Raw genomic sequence first — 23,208 nt, forward strand, 5'->3', positions numbered from 1 at the left:
GAAGCAACAATGGACAGAATCAGTGCCTCAAACCAGCTTTGCTGGCGCGGTGGTTGGCAGCATAGGGTTTTGGACAACAGGCATACAGAAAAATACGCATCCCTGTTAAATTACGTTATAGTAGGTATTATAACAAAACCCATAACTACCGATAGGGGGGTTAAAATAAAGATTCACGAATCAATGCCAATTACATCTAAAACACTCTCCTCACACAACTGGCAGCGGGTCAGGGACAGCCTGCTGAAGCCCACTGCCCGAGTCAGCCATTGCGAGCCTCTGAGCCTTTGGTTCAGCCCATTGGTATTCAACCCGCGCGCGCCTCCACGGGGTAGGTGAATAATGACGTCACACCCCACAGTGCGCCGGGGGTTCAGTCGTGATGGCCAAATAGAGGTCGATCGTGAAGAGCTGATCGTGTGCCCTGTCCCCATCAGTCACGGGGAACCACAATTGAAACTGAATGCTAATCATGTAAAAATAGACGGGGCGCTGCCTTATTGGATGAGTTTAGAAGTGGTAGAGCCATTGAATGAATTGGGTCTGTCCCAGTCTCGATAGCAACCGTGCTTTGCAGCATTAAATAAACCTTGACAATACAAAACGAGCGTGTTGGATAAGCCTTCTGGTTTGAAATGATACGGCAGTTGTGACATGACAAAGCGGCTGGCAGTCGAAAAAAATCGCGAGACATCAAATCGCAGCACTACAATGCATGGTGGGATTATCCCAATCCTATGTCCATCCAACTTAAACGAAACCGTGCAGTGCGTACTGACAAGACAGCCTACGAGTTACGACTTTCCTGCAGATATATGCTAACGTGTCAAAGCCATGATGGTGGTTCTCGCAGGGAACCTGAGCACCTTTTCCAGCAGCACAATATGAACCAGCGCCAATGCATGATGTTCATTTTACATCTCTAATCAAAGTGGTCTGATAGGCGCTATGCTGCGATAGGTAATCGATGCTGCATCTCTATCTCAAGTTGTAACCTTTACAAATGTGATTCCTACGACCGATTCGTCTATCCATAGAGCCTCAGCCGCCGTCTCCGGTCTCTCACACCACAGTAGCTACACCGCTGAACGCCGCAGACCATCACCGTTCCAGTTGGGATGAATTTATGGGCGCAGTTAGAGCGCGCCTCGCGACCTTGCCGAGCCCCCACTGCGGCTACTGACGCGGTGTGACCTTCACTGCAGTGGGAAACCGAAAACGACGCATCATGCCACTGCAACGGATTCAGTGCAGGCAGCGGCGACTGAACTGAGCGCACTGTGACCGTTGTGTGTTTGGAACGGGAGGAACATGAGCCACGCACTTTCTCGATCGAGATTTGACGTGTCGAGGAGAGGGCAATCAGAGTTCAATCAAAATCCATCATAGTGATGGAATGAGCTCATTATAGCGGCAATGGAATGCCCACATATCTGTTGTGATGCTGAGGCAAGTAAAACTGCGACGAATTTCGGACCACTTGTAGAAGTGACGCCGATGTCCTGTTTGGCCCTGTTTGACACTGTTTGGTCCGGCTTGGCAAGACCTTCCCAAGCTCCGTCTCATGTCATCTCCGCGCTAGAATCTGTCGAGATGAACCCTTCGCCAAATCAGCTTTTAAAAGCAGCTTGTAAATTCATAAAAAGAAGTTCATGTACGCATTCTATACCAAATACCCATGATAATAGATCACGCCCTATGTTAAAAGTTCATCTTCCTGCTCAGTATTCTGGGCTGCTGTGACAGTTTCATATGAAACACGGACAGCGGGGTGACCGATGGGGGTAACCCGTCTCAGTGCAGGGGGCGGCGACTGACCGCATTGCTAGTCAGCTGAGTGAACCGCCAGCTGACCACTCCCTTCCTTCCCCTCCCCCTCCCTCGCCGGGCGGGCGGCCTCGAGGCTGAGTGCAGACTGCAGAGCATTTGCCACTCTTCGAGGAACAGTGACGCTGTCTGCAACACGCTGCTCCCTTTATAAAAACGTGGCGTCTAGTCCGTCGAGCGCTGGACTGTGTAGGGTGTGAGGAGCAGGACGAACAGACGGGCAGAACAGACGCGCAGACAGGCGCACAGACTGACTGAATCAGAAATCTTGCAGACAGCGAGTGCAGACAGGCATACAGAAGACAGACTGACTGATGAGACGCATACAACCGTGCAGAAAGGCGGCTGGCTGGTGGTCAGCGCAGCTACACTGTTCATCTCAGGGACCTTGACCCGTCAGCTGCACTTATTAATGCTTCCACAAAAGGAACGGTACAGCGAGCTAGCATAGATTCAGGCGCTAAGGCGGCAGTGTGATTATATAAGGTCAATGAGTTTGAAGCACGGAGGACGATCAAACTTGGTGAGCGGTTGAGCTGCAGGCTGGGTGTTCGAGACGCCGCACAGCCGCCGCGTGTGTCCATAGCAGTGCTGAAGTTGGCAGAAGACTGTGGTCAGCCAGTCAGTAGCTGGAAATAAGTATTGGCTTCGATAACTTCCAAGACAAACGGTTTGGTTAGCCTCAATGCCAAATTGCAATGTGATCGGGCTCATTAGGATGATAAGTTTGGTCTTTGTGTTAATTTCAATCAAAGTTACCAGGCAATACTAATCACCTTCGACCTCGGAATGTAGATCGAAGGATACCTACGGCTGTTGAAAAAGCTATCAAATTTTCAACTGATTACGGTTCATGAGTTAAAACATCGCCTCACCTATGGAGCATTGACATATGTTTCCGACCTCATGGCCAACTCCACACGTAGTTCATTGTGACAGTTTACTTTGAGCTATAGACCATCCCAGATATTACGAAAATGGAAAACAAAACGAATTGTTCCTGCCTTCTTTCATCTTCATTTTCCAAACCAAACATCAGTGAACTGTGAAGGTCCAGATACTGCCCACGCACTCCATAGTTTACTATCTCTAAGTGAGCACCGATCAGGTTACCGTTACGGCCATGCCAATAAGCACCGCTCCCTTCTGAATAGATACGAGACGGGTGACATCAGCACGCGGCACGACCACCTTATCTCGCCCACAGCCCTAGCTGTTTGTCATTTGTGACTGACAATGCGGTCCTAAAGTGAGCCACTCTGTAATGCAATGAAACGAGTGACCAGGCGAAGGCGCGCCGCGCAGCCGCCCACCACTGTGGTAGAGGGGGAGGGGGTGGCTGGTCAGTACTGTTGGGTTTACAAAGGGCAGCGGGATGCATTAGAGGGAGTTCGGGATGGTTCTGGTCGGCGCTTGTATGGTGCCGTCATCGAGATGACACCATCGCTGATCGAATGCATTTGGGCATTGCGTAAACATTTTTAGATACATTGACCGGTCGTTTGTCGCGAGGCCTTTGTAACCGCTATTTGCATGTTCATGCAAGATGGTAAAAATAAGAGCACGTTGGATCATGCTAGTTCTTTTCCCGAAATGAAACAAGTCAGCAATTTTTGAAGTAGGTATGAAATGCAACTTGCACAATTGAAGTTGACCAGCAAGTATGCTTCATTAACATAAAATGTAGGTACGAATGACCACTCACCACCGTTTGCTAAAAATCAACACTGCCTGTATGGAACCGAGCAGTTCCTGAGAAACCATTCCACCTCGGGGTTTATAGCAGCGTCTCTCCACGGAAGCCAGCTGCAGCGTTTCTCGTAAACGGTGATAAGCAACCAACCCCAGTCTGGATGACCTTCTGCGTGACTCGCCCCGACAATGTATATTTGTTCACAGTTTACAACGCCAACCATACAGTCAGCCTCACTGAGCGGGCATGTCTACGAGCAGCGTAAGCGCGCTCGTTTCAAAGCACTAACCTCAGCAACACCGAGACCCTTACAATGCCTGCCTCCACGTGATATCACCCCCACACCACAGCTACCCACTACCAAACCAATGCGCTCTCCAGCAGCACTCAATCACCGCTTCAGCTATCAAATGTAAACAGTTCGTCGCCTTCTGTGGTGGCAGCAGCACGTGCAGCCGTTCAGATCACGTTCCCGTGACGGTTTCCGTGCCGGTTGGACGCCATGGAACACGAACCGTTGCCATATCATGAGTAAGGTCTGGTGGAACAGTGACACGGGAGGGGGAGGGGGTGAAGGGAGGCGCCAGACGGGAGGGGGCGGAAAGGTTTCATGAGACGGACGGGGAGGGTGGAACAGTTCCTGTGCAGAGCAGCGGTCAGGCAGAGGGCACTAGGATAAGGCATAGAGGAAGAGAGAGAGAGAGAGAGAGAGAGAGAGAGAGAGAGAGAGAGAGAGAGAGAGAGAGAGGGAGAGGGAGAGAGAGAGTGACTGAAAGAGAGACAGACAGACAGACAGACAGACAGGCAGAGCTCAGAAGATAAATGACGAATGCCGAGAGCCGGAGTGGAACCACGTATTCATGATCTTACTTTGCTTGATGTTGAGTAGTAATAGACAAATATATATATTGAGACGGGTTACACAGCACATTGGGTGGACGCGTTTCGTCTAAATGACTTTTTCGACACCCTCTCGGTGTTTGTATTGTTTTAATTTCCGAGAGGGTGTCGAAAAAGTCATTTAGACGAAACGCGTCCACCCAATGTGCTGTGTAACCCGTCTCAATATATTTGCTTGATGTGTCATTAGTAGGCATTTGCTCGTCGGTCCACCATTGTCGGTCAACAGCACATGCCCTTTACCTCATTATCCGCCCATACAAGGGCCAGACCCTCTTGGGTGCAAAGTAACAGCTGCTGTCTCCTCTGCTATGTGATCTGTGGGACAGGCATGGGCATCGTGGGCTGCGATGGGAGGCGTCTGCACTGCAAGAAGACGGATTACGGGGTGGTTGAAATGAGGGATTTATGAAAGAAAAGTCCCAATAAATCCTTCATAGCACATGAAGGAGTTTTTAATTGAAATCAGCGAAAAACAATCATTGCATCAAGTAAAACGGTGAAAGTGGCAATATTTGGATAAGCCTAGCATAGGAATCTTGGGACATTCCAGTTTGTGTTAATTGTTTGCGTGATATGAGTGGGCAGACAGCGCTAGAAGAGCGTTCCGATGCATTAGTTAGATCTTCAAGTCTTCGCCTCGACTAAAGTCGCAGCGCCTCTAAGCACCTGTTCCCGACTTTACAAACACGGCTATCAGAGCTCACTAGGCTTTCAACACCTAGAGTAACTAATACGCTGCGTTTGCAATCACGTCACCTATTACCGCCCGCCATTTCATCACGCCGGGGCTGTTTCGTAGCACCCCGATGTGGTAAATGAAACACTTCAGCTCGAACGACGTTCGCTCGCCGCGACAAGCGTTCGGTGGACGTCTCGCCCACGCGATGTGACGAACAGTGGCAGTGAAGATAGGTTAGTGAACAGGCGATGGTGAACACACTGCGGCGACAGCTCTGACAGGGGTGTGTCTGTCGTCCAGTAGTGGCGGAATCAACACCTGGCTAGCACAGTCTAGTGTTGCCACGCGAGCCGCGGAGTATGCAGAGTGGCGATCGAAGTGTGTGGAATGCGGAGTATAGAGAGTGCCGATCGCAGAGTGCGGAGTATGCAGATCGAGGAGTGGGGAGTGTGCAGCCGTAGCGAAGAGTGTGAAGAGTGGAGAGTGACGGGTGTGGTGTTATCACTACCACCTGGAGCCGGCGGACGCGGCAGGGGCGGCGTCTCGACAAACAGTAAACACGGACCGGACTGTTTGCTCGACTGACGGCGGGCGGGCGGCCGGCCGGCGGCGAGGGCGGGGGCGGGGGCGGTGGTTTTTGCAGCCGGCTGGAAGGGCGGCTGACGGATGTAACTCGTTACCACCGGTGCCTCTCTGCCAGACACAGGCAGCAGAGGAATGTCCGACCACGCCCGATAAGACATTTATTCCACCGGCAGCGTAAGCAGGGTAGCCGTGCAGGATGTGTTAGCATTGATATCGGGCGAGCCTGCTGAATACGCCACTCAGTGCATGCATGAGTAATTCGTACTGAAATTCTACAGCCTTTGCAGCACACCGATAATCAAGGACGATCTAAGTAAGATTCGGTGTTTCATAATGTGAGACTAGTGGTTGAATTAAGCGAAAATATTCACAGAAAGTCCTTCAGTAATGCAAAAACAAGGTGTAAAAACGCAGGAGATCTACATTCAACTTTTTCAGCAGTCATCCAACCGCCGCAGCTCCCGGCCAGCCAGCCGTCGCCGGGATGGTTCTCGCCTTTTGTCGGCTGCTCTCTACCGGAAGAAGGCACAAATATTTGTCATTGGTTCTCCGCCGCCACCTTTGGCTCCCCGCTCCTCTTCTCCGAGCTGAGAGCGGCAACTTTCCACCTCTGCTGCCGAACCGGCCGGCCGAGCGGCGAGCGAGCAGCGGGGCCCGGACGACCGCCACGGTCACCTTCCAAATATGGAGCGAATCGAACGGAGACTGCAGCGGACTGTGGGGCGCTAGCACCGCGGCCGACCGGTCTCCTCCAGTACCGCGCGGACCGAGATGACGTCACCAGAGTGCCCGCGGGCGGACTGCAGTGGACGGCCGACACCTGTTCGCCCACGCCGCGAACGGTCAATGCTGCAAACGGGCCACTGCAGAAGCATGCGGTGCAATGTGCCAGGTGCAATGAAGGCATTGATGGAAAATGGACTGGAAGGAATGGGATGGAGGGGATGGTGGATGCATCATGAGAAACTCATGAAAGCAGACGCAAAAGGCAATGCTAATTTAACGACTTGTAAACAAACAAAATTACCAGCCTTTTTGCTCCACTTCCTTACTTCAGTTGCATGTCAGGAAATCCATTTAGCTGTTGAGTAAGCTGTTGAGTACAGTGCGACTTGTATCGGATTGTGGTCGGATTTCACGTGAAGCACGGCACGTTGCGAGCGCGACACATCCGTAAACTTTGTCACGGTCACGAACGGAACCACAGTACTGACAATTAACAAAGGGAAAACAGCTGGCCGCCCACTTTTCTGTGTCGTTACTGGTTTTAACTGACGCTGTCAGCCTCGGCCCATAAGGGCCGGTCTGTCCTCTTTTATGGCAACATTCAAAGCGATGAGCCTTCTCAAGATCTGGAGATAATCGTGGCATTTCGTCTGTCCTGGCCTCCCACAGCATGTGACATCAGTCCCTGTTCCATGCTGTGCCTCCCACTTGAGCTAACATAAATGCCTGAAAGCCCCTCGATGTGACATCAGCCGGCTTTGCTTCCCACTCAATTCTTTTCAGCCGCTGACTCCCGTTCAAGGTTAGATCATTTTATATTGAATCTATGGCTGCAAAGATTGTCTGCATGTGATCGCATTCGCGTTAACCCAAATGGAAACCTTGCGCCCACGGTATTACAAAATCACGGTTGTTTTAATGTAAATGCGCTCCGCGGCCTTCTCATCACTAATTATGAAACAAAGCGCTCAAATAATTGTCATGCATTGCTAAATGCTCGGCGAACTTTTTTTTCCGACAAGTGACACCTTCTCCAGCTCCTATAGACCGGCCGTTGAACGCTCAATAGTTACAGGCCTCAAGTAGTAACTTTATTACAGTTCACAACTTCAAACTACCGATTGAACTGTTTCATGTTTAACTTCATGTAATCAAAATGCATTGTAAGCATGTTGCACGATGCACAGTGCACACAGCAGCAGAGCCTCCGCATCATCCTTGCTCATCGCCCTCAGCGCTTCAGGGAAGATTGCCAGTTTGCAATGGTAATCGAGTTCGCGTGGTTCGCAATGAATTCTTACTGGACGAGACAATGCTTGCTGATATTTCACTCTCATCCGGTTAGTCGGAAATCGGACGGCCACCATGACCGTCGTGCTTTTGACCGTCAAGTGACCGCTGTGACCGACCCATTCGGCCGATAAAACAGCCACATTTGCCGCGGAAATCAGTCTACAGCGGCGCCACGAATGCCACAGCGTGGCACTCAGCCGCGCCGCAAATGCCTTACCCACGGAGGCGCGTCACAAGTGCCGACGTTCTGCGCCGAGGGGTGGGCTATCGTACGATCGTTCCTGTGAATGTGGGTGAAAATGTGCCCGGGTGATTCGTATGCCGGTCACCTCTAACGTCGCTTCTAAGCGGTTGTAAGCCGGACGTGGTAAGGGACGCGAAGGAACGGAGAGAGAGAGAAAGAGAGACAGAGAGAGAGAGAGAGAAAGAGAGAGAGAGAGAGAGAGAGAGAGCGAGAGCGAGAGAGAGAGAGAGAGAGAAAGAGAGAGAGAGAGAGAGAGAGAGAGAGAGAGAGAGAGAGAGAGAGAGAGAGAGAGAGAGAGAGAGAGAGAGAGAGAGAGAGAGAGAGAGAGAGAGAGAGATGGCTCTAACCGAGATTTGGCCTCGGCCGACACCTTGAGCGAAAAGTGGAACGAATGGCGAGTCATTCCCAATTAGTGAGGTGAATGATGATTAGTCAATGATGTAACGCAGGCTGTTCAGAGTGTGAATCACGTCCCATATCGAGCTAACAAAAAGCTAACAGTGGTGGTTTGCACAGAATGCTGTCAAAGGTCGACTTTGGTTGATGAAAAACTGCGGGCAAACATTTCTAACAGCCCACAACAACGACAAAATGAGTGTGTCTGATTACATATAGTTATGGTGGTTAGAGTTGCCACCTCGTTTGTTGCAGTGTATAATGATGGACAGCCGAGCAAACACATGCAGGATTGGTGAGTGGTTGTTGCCATAGAATTGGTTAAGACTTACAGTCTGCCCCGCAGCCAAGAGCTGGACGTTGGGCCTAAAAAATGTCACCTCGACAAACACGTGTTTACGTATGCGTAGAACACGCCACGTATCCACATAAATCATCTCGGCATTAGGGCGCCATTATCTAAACCTGCTCCGACCGCCCTGTATTATCCCGATATAATCAGCTCGAGAAAGAAAGCCGCGTCTGTGGTCCCCGCGGGCGGTGGTCAGGCGCCCGGTTGCGACACTCACTAAGGGCCGCAGGCGGCGCCATGCGCTGCTGTGCCTCGGGTCGCCAGGGGTGCCTCAGAGATATGATGTGCGCCTGCCTGAGGTCACAGGAGGCCGAGTCATGGACGGTGTATCCGTCAGTGTGCATGTTCGGAGGGGCGGAGGTAGGTCGGAGCAGAACGACTGCGCTGGTCGCAGAAGGACCAGAGAGACGGCTGCTCCCCCTCAAACCCCGCACCGTCCACTGCACCGCGCCTCACCAACCCGCTCGCGCTGGCCAGGGTGTTATATCCCGCGGGGATGAGCAGAGCACTCACAGGCAGTGCAGCATGCCGCCGTGCACACAGATGACGTCACTGAGCGACAAACGGGTTCAGCTCACACCGCTGTCATGCCCCCGTGCCGCCCCCGCATCTCCGGAGCTGCCGGTGCCGACAGGCAGGCCCCGGCGGAACGGTGACATCACGGCGGCCACGGTAGGAAAACTGACGTCACCAGGGGTGTGTGGGAATGGAATTAAAGGGACTATCCCACCTTTAACATGGGACTTGAGTTGAGATAGCCAAGTTTGCGGCGAGGTTCAGAAACCACTATCTATCTAGGTTGCAACCCCCTCGGCCTCTTGGTGTTGAAGAAATTCGTTCCCTTCATTTGAAAATGGGCCTTGTACAAGGCCCTATCTTCAACATGGAGCGACCGTTAGTGTGACGTCACCTCGTTTAGTCATTCTGATTTAAATGGGTTTGTTCGTTGAAAAATCGCTTAAAACTTGGTCTGAACTTTGTTGTGGTGCCTACAGAGTAAAAAGAATCAGCTTTATGACAGTATTGTGGCCTGGGGAAGGAGGTAATTTTGGGCTGTGACGTCACATATTTGAAAGTTTGTGTTTGGAATATGGGAAGCCTAAGATGTTTAATGAAAAATAAATGCCAGAGCCGTGTTCCTGGTCATCCAATCTATTAAGTCGGGCACAATTTAACTGGTTTTAACGACATTTTAGAAGGTGGGATAGTCCCTACTCCCTATGTACAAGGGTGTTAGGGTAGTTGCATTAGCGTGTTGTCCAGTACAAGAAGACCGAAACCACTATTGCTGCATCGGTGGGGTGAGGAAACCCACCCTTGTCATTAGGGCAGGGGCGGATCCAGGAAAACTCCAAGGGGAGGGTCATGAATCGAAGTGGTGCCCCTACCTATACCCAAAATTAAAAACTCAACGGATTTCGTCCACTTCATTTTGGTGGTGCCCCCATTTTCAGTTTTTTTTCTTTTTATTGTTTATTTTTAGTCAGTATCTTAACTCTTAGCCACAACCACATTTGCCAACTGTAAGCAAGTATATATGAATGTGCTATGTGCATAGATGCTATGTGTATATACATATGTTGTGGACGCTGAGTAGTGAGTACTTACCAGGAACGTTATCAGGTAAGCAAATCGTTGTCAGTCCGACGAACTTGACCCTGGCGTCTAAAGGGTCTGTCCTTGACACTTCAGGCTTGTCAGGGGCACCAAAGTCCTTCCAGGGACACCACAAACCTTTCAGGGGCACCTACGGCCTTGTAGGGGCGCCACAGGCCCGCCAGGGGCACCACAGGCCTGCCAGGAAGTAGGGGCACCACAGGTCTAGCAAGTATACACGACAGGCCTGTCAGGCGGACAACGGACCTGTTGGGCCCATGAGCACCCCTAGGGGCAGGGGCACCACAGTCCTTCCAGGGGCACCGCAGGCCTGTGAGGGGCACCAGCGGCCTAGCAGGGGCACCAGTCAAGACAGGCTTGCCAGGGGCACCACAGACCTGCAAGGGGCACCAGAGGTCTGCCAGGAGCACCACCGACCCCGCAGGGGTAACTTGGGCCTGTCAGGGGCCAGGGGCACCACGGGCCTGTCGAGAGGCACTTCAGGCTTTTCAGGGGCACCATAGTCCTCTCCGGGCGCAGGGATAGCAGGGGCACCAGAGGCCTGCCAGGGGCACTACAGGCCTAGCAAGGGCACCACTGGTCTATCAGGGGCACCACGAGCCTGTCATAGCCAGGCATCTCAGGCTTGTCAAGGCCCAGGGGCACCACAGGTCTGTGAGGGGCACCAGCGACCTAGCAGGGGCACCAGTCAACACAGGTCTGCCAGGGGCGCCACAGACCTGCCAGGGGCACCACAGACCTGCCAGGGGCACCAGAGGTCTGCCAGGGGCACCACCAGCCTCGCAGGGGCACTTTGGGCCTGTCAGGGGCACCACGGGCCTGCCGAGGGGCACTTCAGACTTTTCAGGGGCACCAGTCCTCTCCGGGCGCAGGGGTACCAGCGGCCTAGCAAGGGCACCAGAGGCCTGCCAATGGCACCAGCGGCCTAGCAAGGGCACCAGAGGCCTGCCAGGGGCACCACAGGCCTAACAAGGGCACCACGGGCCTGTCAGGGGCACCTCAGGCTTGTCAGGGCCCAGGGACACCACAGTCCTTCCAAGGGCACCGCAAGCCTGTCAGGGGCACCAGAGGCCTACCAGGGGCACCACAGGCCTAGCAAGGGCACCACTGGCCTGTCAGGGGCACCTCAGGCTTGTCAGGGCCCAGAGGCACCACAGTCCTTCCAGGGGCATTACAAGCCTGTCAGGGGCACCAGAGGCCTAGCAAGGGCACCACAGGCCTGCCATGGACACCACAGGCCTGCCAGGGGCACCACCGCCCTTGCAGGGGCGCCTCAGGCCTGTCAGGGGCACCACGTGCCTACCGGGGACACTTCAGGCTTGTCAGGGGCGTTACAGTCCTGTCAGGGCCCAGGGGCACCAGGCCCGTGGTGTCCCTGCTAGGCCTGTGGTGCCCCTGGCGGTCCTGTGGTGCCCCTGTCAGGACTGTGATACCCCTGATAGGCCGGTGGTGCCCCTGGCAGGTCTTTGGGCCCCCGGGCCTCAAGGGGGGGCCATGACCCATGTGACCCCCCCCCCCCTTGGATCCGCCCCTGCATTAGGGAAAAATCATTCAGGCAAGAGGCTAGAAAGAACCCGTCAGGAGCTATTCCTAGTGTCAGTTTTTTACGTATCGATCATCCCGGAATCACGGTCGTGATGCACGGCTTGCGGTCCCGATCTCTGAGCCGGCTGCAGCGGAGCAGTGGGACCATTTCTGGGTGACAGAGGCCGGTACTGGTACCGCGCGCGGTGACCCGGCCCCGACAACTGACGAACGAGACCGTACGATAAACATTCTGCAGCATCGGCGGTGAACGCTTTTCTCAAACAGAGAGGGAATTAAAGTAAACAATGCAGGCCACGTCACTATTAGGTACTGTCACGTCGCATCACCGTAGTTGAAGTTCATCGCTTGCAGCTGAGGACATGCGGAAAAGGTAGCGAGTGACAAGAATGACGTGTATCCGTCAACCGGGCTCAGTCCAATTCACCTGTAGGTTTAGTGAGTCGCGCATCGAATTTCCTCTGCGTCAGGAACGACGTTTGCCCTCTGCCCGATCGACACCGGCTGTCCCGCCGCTGGTCGTCCCGCTATATCACCTACACTCGTCCGCTTACCTGCAGCAGGGCGATGACAATGCGCGTGGTGCCGCTCTGCACAGCGATGGTGGACAGGGTGGTAGCCTCCTGGGCACTGCCTGGCCCACGGGCCGTCTCCAGTGCCTCCGCTCCATCGGCCATGGTGCCGCGACCCATCGGTGACCGTCCGACCCTCCTGCGACACCCTCCGGGCCGCCGCCCACCGCTCACACACACAGCCGACTCCCTGCTCCGCGCACCGCGTGGACCCGCACTACACACCACTCACCCCGGTACTCGAACTGGACACGGCTGGAGCCGGGCTGGGCGGGCCGCTGCGCCGAGCCGTCGCAGGGTTCCACCAGCGGCCGCCAGGTGTCAGCAGCGACGGGTGCAGCGGTGGGTACGGGAAGCTGGAGTTTAGAGACCGACTGCCAGATGTCGCGCAGGTTTAGGGTGAATTGTGGAGTGGACTTCACCGCTTACAGGGTTCCGACAGGTCACTGTGTTTGAGCCCAGCACCGGCCCACATACCTATCCCATATACCTATCTGGTCTGATTTATTTCTTACTTCACATAAGATTGATCGGCGTGCATTGTGCATCATCATCATCATCGTCCATGGCAGTGGCGGATCCAGGATTTCGTCAAGGGGGGCCATACGGTATTGTGGTGCCCCCCCCCCAAAAAAAAAATCCACGGATCATTTCGGCCACTTGTTCAGGGGGATGGCGCCCCTGAGACCTCGGGATGGTGCCCCCTCAGACCCGGGGAGAGTGCTCCTTCAGACCTCGGATTTCGGAATGGTGCCCCTGGAAATTTGGAATGGTACCCCGGAGACCTCAGAATGGTGCCCCCGGAGACAGACTTCGGGATGGTGTCCCCTCTGCCCTCAGACCTCGGGATGGTGCCCCCAGACTCGCGATGGTGCCACCGAAGACCTCGGGATGGTGCCCGCGGAGAACTCGGGATAGTGCCCCCGGAGAACTCAAGATGGTGCCCCCGCGGACCTCGGGATGGAAATAGCCCCACCCGAGGCGAGGGACATAAATGGGCCTCCGGGAGACCCCGAAAACGGTAACCTATTCTGATAGTCCTTCCGGATGGTGCCCCCTTAGGAGACCTCTGGGTTGAAGCTCCCGTCGGTGACCTCCGTGATGAATTAAAAAAAAACTCCGTGATGGTGCCCCCGGGAGGCCCAATGGGGGAGGGGGCGTGACCCCATGCCCCCCTCTTGATCCGCCACTGATCCATGGGATGGGCGGACCGTTTCGGAATTAACTCTGGTCTGGCAGAAGGCATAGGTCCGCAATGGTCGGAAGAGGAAAGAGGTTGCCGACGCCCGACAGGGTCATTGACAGTCACCGTTCCGTCTTTTCCATCCCTCTTCCGGACAGTCAAATCCTTCCCTGCACATCTCTAACCGTCGGCTGACTCCGCGATCTAGGCAGGACGGTTACCCTCATCTCATCCGACGTGCCGTATGTAGCTACTCGGGAGTAAGTTCACGTGTGGTGGGATAACCGTTAGCATGGCTGGGTGACCCGTGCCTGCCCCACCGTGGCTCTCCCCACTCCCGTCCCGTCGGCATGGCTCAGTCAGTGGGGCGCATCAGGTGCGGTGGTCTATGTAATCAACCCCGTTACCTATGTCTGTCCTCGTCTCCCCCTTTGTCTTCCCTTGCTACTAACTGATCTTCGGTTGGCATTGCCTGAGCCTAAAGCGAAATGGCTCACGCCTCACACCATTTATTCAACGAGAACACAATGAGAATTGGTTGAGGGTTGGTGGCTTTTCCCATCACCCATCAATCGCCTTACAAAATCGGATCGAAAGCGATCAATCAATCCAAGCAAACCAACCAACAAAGCCCTCAAACACAGAAGTCTGGAGTCTGTCTGCTAAGCCCATATAACTCCCAGTATTAATAAACAAGTTTAATAGTCGCCGAAACAGGATATGGCAATCGCCAGTGCAATTCTATAAGAAAAAGTTTTTGTAAATTTATCGAAAACACATTCTAATAATTCGATCGATAAAAAGGATCCAGACGCTATCAGGTAGGTATACATATTTTACGTTCATCATTCAGACACATAAGTCCTGTAAATTTCGGTTCTCTGTCAGGTAGGGTTACTGAGCTACGAAGAGCCCTATAGCAGCCAGCAGGTCATGTTCGGCCAAATTGGGCGCTGGCGGTTTTGTAAGAAGGGAGGGATCTCAGTTTACCTGCCTCCTTACGTATGTTCCTGCATTGCAAGCAAGATACTGTGTTAATTCGTATATCAGGGCATAGCATGCAAGGTTGTCTTCAGTGGCGCGGGAGCTTCTTCCAGACTGGGGGGGGGGGGGGGCTGAACCATAATAGAGATCAATCTAGGGTACCCCCAAATCTAATTTTTTCACCGGTTTTAGGCCACTTATTTTTTCAGACCTTAGCTTTTCAACGAAAAAAAAAATATTTGCAAAAAAGTGAGGTATTCCGTCTCAGCTGAGTGAAGAAACTACCGTTTTGGCAGCCTGGAATAAAGGTTTTAATCTGCCAAATGAGTTGCCGAGACAGTGAAAGAGGTGGATTTTTCACTTACATGCTTTCTTCCGTTATATTGTGACCCACGACCCCTAATTTGGGGAGGACAAGCTGCCCAACGGTTCCTGGCCTCATGAAAAGTTGTGGGGCACCGCCCCCACGGCAGCAGAGTTGTGGGGGAAAGCTTCCCCTTCTGCCCCCTCCCCCGGTTCCCGCGCCTATGTATGAATCTATGAAATTATGTTGGTAGATTTCCGATTTCGATTCCTGCAGCTGGAGGGGGGGGACTCAAATACATTACGGACCCCCTCCCCCCCAGCCGAAAAGCCGGAGGGGCTCAGCCCCCGCTACCCCCCCCCCCCCTCCCCCCCCCGGTTCCCGCGCCACTGGTTGTCTTAAGGCCGAGGACATATAAGTTTTGTGTAAGTTTTGCATGCGTCGCGAGGCTACATTTGAATGGACTTGATGATATGACACTTAATAACAAATGAATGAAGAGTGCCTTGACTCCTGGTGCAGGGTAGTCCGACAAAAATGATTAACATACCAAAACACTCAAACAAACAAAAGTTACAAAGTAATTAGTATATGTGTTTAATAGTTATATAGCAAAGTTATAGCAGAGTAAACATCATTCAGCTAAAACAAGAAAATTACACATAAATGCTTAGTTACATTTGGTAAATAATTCCGCGAAACATTCTGATGCTGCTCCGTAGTCAGAACCGCTTGTGTGCCAAAATGCGACAAGAAGCCCAAATACATCAGTCGACGCGGCGCTGCAGCCAGCCACCTTTCGCCTAAGCAAACAGACACTCGCCATTACTTTCACAGGCGCCGCCGGCCGCTGTAAATCTCGCCAAACAAACAGAATCTCAGCGAGGCACACGGGACAAACAGATGGCCAGTGGACGTCACCTGAGCGCAAACAAATGCCGCGGACCGCGCGCCGGGCCGTGCCACTGGCAGCCGACGGTCAGCCGCTCGGGGACCGGAGCCAGCCGACGGGACGCCGCCCCGGGCCAGGGCAGACCGTCGAGACCGACGGAGCAGACCGTCGAGACCGACGGGTCAGTGCGTCGGCGGCGGGGAACGGGGGCGAGTGCGGAGCGGGCGCGGTGGTACGGAAAGATGGGGCTTCACGGGAAGACAAGTGTTGGTCGTAAGTTGTGACAATCGTTAATTGAGTGACGGCAGTGGGATGAAGCGACGACTGGCCTCTGGGCAGCATAACGGTCCAGAAGTGGCGAAGGGTAAAAAGACTTTGTGATGGGATGATGGCGTACTCGCATGTGACACCAGTGTCGTACACGGCCGTCATAAAGTTTTCCCGCTAAACAGAGAAGTGACCGCTGTCACGTGAGTGCCGTCCAAGAAAAGTCAGTTTAAGCTCGGTGCTGTCAATCATGGCGTCATCGGAATGGCGCGGAGCCGGCCGTGGAGGTCACAGCGGAGGTCACAGCGGAGGTCACAGCGGAGGTCACAGCGGAGGTCACAATGGAGGTCAGCCGTCACCCGTCCAGACTGAGTGGCGGAAGGGTAGGTCAGCGGCGTACCCGGAGCAGAGTGAGCCCCGCGCGCCACCAGCCGAGTCGTGGCACCACCAGGGCGAGTTCTCCGGGTCATCAGGCAGGCGCACCCCTCCGAGCGACAAGTGGCACGGAGCGAGCGACAGTGCGCCGCCGGCGGGCCCCTCGGCGCCCAAGCAGCGGCCGCCGCCGCAGGTGCTCGGTCAGTCGGACCGGCCCGTGGTGTCCAACATGTGCGAGCTGGTGCTGACAGTGATTTCCTGGCTGATCGTCATGGCGTTCTTCCCGCTGTCCATGTTCGCCTGCGTGCGCGTCGTTCAAGAGTACGAGCGTGCCATCATCTTCCGGCTCGGCCGGCTGCTGCCCGGCGGCGCGCAGGGCCCCGGTCTGTTCCTGATGCTACCCTGCCTGGACAAGTTCACCTGCGTCGACCTGCGCGTGGTCTCGTTCGACGTGGCGCCGCAGGAGATCCTCACCAAGGACCTGGTCACCATCTCCGTCGACGCCGTCGTCTACTTCCGCATCTTCGAGCCGATCGTGTCTGTGACGAACGTGGAGAACAGCGGCTACTCGACGCGCCTGCTGGCGGCCACCACCCTGCGCACCGTGCTCGGACAGTACTCGCTCGCCGACATCCTCTCGCAGCGCGAGAGCATCGCCGGGCAGATGCAGGGCGTCCTCGACGACGCCACCGACGCCTGGGGCGTCAAGGTGGAGCGGGTCGAGGTCAAAGACGTGCGCCTGCCGCAGGAGCTGCAGCGCGCCATGGCCGCCGAGGCCGAGGCCAGCCGCGAGGCCAAGGCCAAGGTGATCGCCGCAGAAGGTGAGATGAAGGCGTCGCTCTCGCTGAAGAACGCCGCTGACATCATGTGCACGAGTCCGTCGGCGCTGCAGCTGCGCTACCTGCAGACGCTCAACACCATCTCGGCCGAGAAGAACTCCACCATCATCTTTCCAGTGCCGATCGACATTCTGGGAGGACTGAATGGCGGAAAGTTTGGCAGGACGACCAGGGCCGAGGTAGGCAGCCCCAGCACCAGTGGAACCGGGACTCGCGGCGGACACAGTCGAGGGAACGGCGACGAGAGCGGTAGGTCAGGTGACGGGCGGAGCGATCCAGGATGGGGGGACAGCGCCCCAGACCAGGACGGTGGAGCGGAGGGAGGCGGCAGCGGAGGAGGAGGCGGCGTCACCACCGCCAAGACCGAAAGCTTGTTTGGTGTCCGGCCTCGACCAGGCTTTAGTGCAGCACCCGCTATAGGATTGGGTGAAGGAACTAGCGTTGTGTTCGGTACTGGAACCAGTGTGATGTCTGCCCCCATCAGCACAGGATCGCACTCCAATGGGAGCGTAGTTACGATAGTGCCCGGGTCTTCTGGAGTTCGGGTATAAGAGCTGACGACACGGATACGAAACTCTGAACTGAGGTATTAACTCGGTTGAATGTTCTACAATTCCCTGGCTTTGGGGGCAAAGCCAGTTTGTGTTGGAGCTGGTTAAGGTGATGAATTAAATGTCCACTAGAGAGCTGTTTTGTGAGCAAGATAATTGCTGTCTCGAGATACAGGTAGCTTCCAGCTGAATGTATATGGTCTGCGTGGTGAATTTCTAGGGTCTTGGTTATATTCACACGCGAATATTCATGAGAGTAATCGGCTAGAATGATGATAAATCGTCCTTCACGGATCAATGAATGCTAATGATCCAAAATGTAAACCATTCGGTGACGATTATCAATGGATCCTGACAGTCTGCCAGGTGCCATCTGTCAAAAGGTGAGTAACGACATGAGTATCTGTCAACACTTCATGACAGTTCGCGCGCACGTGACTTCTGCCGCAGAAGTATCTTCTCTGTAGGTGGAGGCATGCACTTAACCCGCAATGCTATTAGGAGCATCCAACAAGCAGCTGCCAAGAAAAGCCAGCGGCTTGGCTTGATGTAACTCGCAGCGGCGTTAACTCTGCATCATTTGTCGCGGATCAGTCGGGTGCCAAACTTGTGTGCTAAGATCACTGACGTGCCATGGCCTTATGACTGAGAAGAACAGCCGCCGCAGCCGGCACGGCACCGGGATGTTTTGGAGCGTGTAGCGTCGAGAAGTGATGGGCCGGTCAGGTCATCCGTCTTGTCGACAGCGTCTGTGGCAGGGCGATAGATCAGTTGTTTCAGCTGCCGGCATCCGCTCAGTCGTGGCACTTGCACACGCTCGTTATGCCTGGAAGTGGCTGCCAGCGGCACTGATTGCTCTATTGTTGTGCGCGTGATGCAGTGTGGTGAGCTCCGTGGTGAATAATTATTTCGTACTCCATGACGTACCTACTTCTTGTATCGTTTAATTTGTTCATTCTGTCGAGAGCTTGCAATATAATTTCACAAGTAATGCGGTATGTGAGGTAGCCATTGATGATATTAACACTTGCCGTTGTTATGTAAATATACCGCAAGATGATATGCGCACATAAAATGGCTAATAACACTATGCATCGTAACAAAAAAAAAAAATGTAAGGCAGCATTTCAATCTGTCACGACCGTTTCTTATGGAAGGAAATATAAACGAAAACTGATTCATCAAAGAAATCAAGCGAACTAAGCCTGCATTAGGCAACATTTCCATAACAAAGATATGGTACGGTTCCATCATAAAACTATTAACCTTCCAGGCGGTGGGGGGGGGGGCATTTTTTTGCCCCCCCTTTAGTTTTTTTCGATATATCTCGAGAACCGCTGCGCCGATCGTCACCAAACTTTCAGTACCCTCCCGGGAGCAGCTAGCGCACATGGTGACCAAAAATTTTTCCAAAGGCTATGATAGGTTGGCCGCTATTGACGTCAGAGTGACGTCATTTTTGCCATTTTCGACCCAAAAAAAGGTTTCGCGGGAAGAGCTGTGAGGCCTACAGCTTTAGAGATACAGAAAAATGTTTCAGACATAAAAGGTGTGCAATTAAGAGGGCTACAAAACTGCTATTTCGGTTTTTCGAATTTTTTGGATTTTGACCCCCAAAAATCAAAAAATAGATTTTTTCGAATATAATAGCCTAAAAATCCAAAGAGTTTTTTGAATTTCGAAAAAACCGGAATATATGTGATATCCCCTACCACCTTCTATCTACATACCAAATTTGAGATCGATACCTCTTTTTTTGGCCAAGTTATAGCGAAAAAAACTGTTCAAAATTGATGACGTCAAATTTTCAAACTCAATTTTTAGCAATTCTAGACCTCGTAGCGCAAAACAAAGACCACCATTAGACTCCCCGTGACGAGCTGCATCGAATCGATACCGATTTTATGCAAAAATATCAACTTTGAAATTTGACCTTTTTTGACCTGACCTTGACCTGACCTCCACCAGAAAGTGACCTAAACCGTATCTGATGGTCTTATAACCAACACCATTGAGTTGGAAATGAAAAACTGGCCATAAAACATGCATCGCATAACCTTAGTAAAGTTGGGCTCATGTGGTGACCCTTGGTGACCTTTGGTGACCTGACCTGTGACCTGACCTGGTATGACCAGTGACCTCTAATAGCAACATATGTACTAGACAACTGACGCCTTATCGCTGATTTTCGACAAAATGCGTTTTACTCGGTGTTATAGCGCTTTCCCTAGAAGCCCCGTGAACGGTGAAACATTTTATCTTTGACCTGACCTGTGACGTCATCGGTGACCCCGAGGTCAATGAAATTTGGTTTCCCTCGACAAATTTGACAGGGCTATCGAACGCAGTTTGAATTTTCCGGATCCGTCCAGTAGTTTCGGAGATACGGGGGGGGGGGCAAAAAAGTGCCCCCCCCCCCCCCCCACCGCGCGGAAGGTGGCTGGTAGGCCCACCGCCTGCCGGGTTAAGGTCCGATAATGACGTCATCCGGCACGTTGGGCGGTCGTTGGGAGCTTCGGCCGGTGGTGGTTTATTTGAACAGGGCTGGGAAGCTGGGCCCGATCCGACGATGGCTGCCGTGGGCGGCAAACACACGGCTCTGTTTGGCTGGTGTTTCTGGTGCTCCGATGGGTTATGGTTACGGTACGCTGCTGAATGCAACGGCCTCAGTGGCTGCAGTTGGTCGACAATGACTGATTGTCTAATGCACCGTTCCAGTATTTCAGGGCACTATGTGTTGACGGAATATGTCATTAGAGCTGATCCGTGGGCTGGACGTTTGAGTCACAGGTCGGAAATACAGTCAATTGTGTGGTATGGTGGCTCGACAGGGCATGACCTTTGAATTAACTTGTTCGACTGCTCTTAAACTTTGGGAGCAAATAGTATTCGCAGTTTTTGAAAAGTACGCTCCATGGAATGGACTGTGCAGTGTGCAATGCGAACTAGGGCAAATATGTTCTGAAACTAAAGCCATTGATGCGAAACTTAAGTAGTATTAGCTTCCCCAAAGCGTCTATTGTTCATGTTTAGAAGCTTTATTTTGCACATCAAACATCACCCCGTTTAGAACCATCCATGTGAACACAAACCCTTCCACCCTGTAAAAAGGTACGCTGAGTGAGTTTTTGGCTGACCACCTGCCTACGTCGGCGCTGGTCAGCCGGTTCCATTTTGCGCCGGCTGGCGCGCGCTGGCAGCAGGTGCGCCGTGTCGCGCCAGCTCGGCCATCGGCTCCGACGGGCCGATTGTCGGCCACGCCCGACCGTCCGTCTCGGTCGACGGCGACGGCGTGTCGCGCGCGGACGCGACGCGCCGCCGCGCTGACAGCCCGACGGAGCCTGTTCCGAGGCTCGGCCGTCGGTCCCGTGACTGTGCGGCGGCCAGGCGAGCCGGCCGGCGTGCCGTGCGGCGCTGCGGCTCGGTGAGAGCTATGAATAGCGCCGCGGCGGCCGGACGGCTGCGGACGGCGGCCGGAGGGCGGCGGGTGTCAGCCGGGACCGGGCGCCGCCCACCGCCCGTCGTCCTCCGTCCACCGCCCGTCGCCCGTCGTCGTCGTCCGTCGTGCGTCGCGCGCGGTAAAGATCATCCGATTGTCACCCGAGGTCGTCGGCAGCCGGCTCGGGTGTCGGCGCCGTCACGGGGCCGGGCGGCCGCGCACTGACGCGGACAAGTGGGACATCAGGGAGCGGAGTGACGCGACTGATGTGACGGGATGAGCTGCGACGCGAGATAACAGCTGGACATGCCGTTTAGCTTGATAAACATCATTGCCGCAGACGCAATAGATAATGTGAAATATGCTGGCTTGTCGTCAGTGGCAATGCCTCATCACCGCGATAAGTGCGCGGTGTGTTTCACGGATGCTCGGAACATTAATAGACATCAGAGAGTGCAGTGCGTGCGTGCGAGCTTCCAGCCCGCCGTACTGCTGCCGGCCCCATTCTTGAGCGGTCAGCCAGCTCCTTCTTTGGATCGGCGCCAATGGTTAATTTCACGGCCTTTTTACCTCAGATTGTCTGTAGTTCAGGCCATATCAGTGAGAACCAGGCCGGAACTGCCGGATACATACATTCTAGAGGAAGGATGGCGTTCGTGAATTGATCCAAATATGACCCCGACAATCAAAGAGACTCGGGTGAAGTTGTCCGCTTCCTTGAAACAAAATGGCATAGCATCCACAAGCGGAAGTAGCCGGCAGATGCCCATCGCATTCGCAAAATAACCGCGAAATGCAATGTCCCAGTGACAGCTTTGCCTCGTCTCTTGATATTAAAATTAGATACTGGCTTGGTATTGAAGTGTATAATTATTGACATGCTAACAGCAACTGGCGCGGGGGCGAACGGCCGCGGCGAACTTTGACCGTTCTGTGAAAACGCGGCACTGAGAGTGCAAACTCATGAATGCTGGCATGAGATGAGCTGATTACCTACGATGATATAAATGGGATGAAGCATGGTATAGGTATGCCTCATCGGTAAGTTCTTTCTTTGAATTATTCAGTACATTTTTGTGATGCATCGTTTTTTTTTTACAATCGTGCTGATAATTTATCAAAGAAAACATATTCAAGTCTGGAAATGATTTGCTACAGAAAGAAAAGGACTATAAACAACGACTTTACATATTTTTTCCTATCAAGTTCGCCTATCATTGGGCTTATGCCCGTTGGTGATGCAAGAATAAATGAAATCAAATGAAACAAGAGACGAGTAGGAACACATTAGGTACTTTGCGTGTTAGAAGATGTCACTTTGCCAAACAAAAGAGCCGTTCCACGTTCAGTCGGTCCATTTGTTTATGGACCCGCCCACAGCCAGCAGTGACCATCCGTTTTCACGTGCCCACCTTGAGCCAGTGCCAGGGCAGTACAATCTCCCCAGCACGTCTACCTCAGATATACTGAGTAGGTACCTATGTAGGTAAAAGGACCGGGATGGGAGCCGCAATCTGCGCTTTGTGAGGAGACGAGTTCATTACGGCAGAATCATCGCCATCAGCTGTGCACCAAGGGGCTAAAGTTGACAATGCACCGCGATAATTTCTTTTAAGAGCAGAGACGCTGGGTCGGCGCCAGAATCACTGAGTCATCGGAGAGTCCCTCCATTGTTCCCGGCCCATATCGCGTCCTCGGCTGCCATGCTAAACTGTAGCTAGTAGGTACTCAGGGCACTAACACAAAGCTGTATTGCTTGCTGTTTCAAAGCAGTTTCTCTTATATGGTTTGTTTAAGCAGAATATCATCCACTCCCATCATTTCGTCTTATGAGAGATAAGTAGTTAAGGTTTTCCCCTTCAATTAGAAAAAACGGAACAGTTGTAACAGAGCTGAGCAAACATCAGGACTCCCCGCCCATTATCTCGGAGTGCACATTCTG

At 53.3% G+C, this 23,208-nt stretch overlaps 2 protein-coding genes across 5 annotated transcripts in view; one reads left to right on the plus strand and one right to left on the minus strand.

Annotated features, from left to right (window-relative positions):
* Nucleotides 1-12,681, minus strand: part of LOC122385056 (muscle M-line assembly protein unc-89-like) — a 101,028-nt gene extending 88,347 nt beyond the window's left edge. For 2 of the 4 annotated variants that reach the window (XR_006257144.1, XM_043373038.1), the window contains exon 1: nucleotides 12,415-12,679. Coding sequence is in view for 3 of the 4 variants with exons in the window: in XM_043373038.1 (XP_043228973.1) it covers nucleotides 12,415-12,552 (138 nt within the window). In the remaining variant the exon portion in view is untranslated. Of the gene's footprint in view, nucleotides 1-12,414 lie in introns of all 4 variants that reach the window. The other 2 variants (XM_043373039.1, XM_043373037.1) reach the window with 2 other exon arrangements.
* A 3,137-nt stretch (nucleotides 12,682-15,818) lies between these two features.
* On the plus strand, nucleotides 15,819-18,818 carry LOC122385065 (stomatin-4-like). The gene has a single exon (XM_043373051.1). It carries the CDS (start codon nucleotides 16,313-16,315, stop codon nucleotides 17,825-17,827), a length of 1,515 nt encoding a protein of 504 aa, XP_043228986.1. The 5' UTR covers nucleotides 15,819-16,312; the 3' UTR covers nucleotides 17,828-18,818.
* The last annotated feature ends 4,390 nt before the right edge of the window (nucleotides 18,819-23,208 follow it).

This window comes from Amphibalanus amphitrite, unplaced genomic scaffold (genome assembly GCF_019059575.1).
Source record: "Amphibalanus amphitrite isolate SeventyFive unplaced genomic scaffold, NRLGWU_Aamphi_draft 000206F_arrow, whole genome shotgun sequence".
Classification (NCBI taxonomy): domain Eukaryota; kingdom Metazoa; phylum Arthropoda; class Thecostraca; order Balanomorpha; family Balanidae; genus Amphibalanus; species Amphibalanus amphitrite.

What these genes read in the sequence shown, in the direction of transcription:
- LOC122385065 (XM_043373051.1), top strand. Translation starts at nt 16,313, where the DNA reads ATGGCGTCATCGGAATGGCGCGGAGCCGGCCGTGGAGGTCACAGCGGA.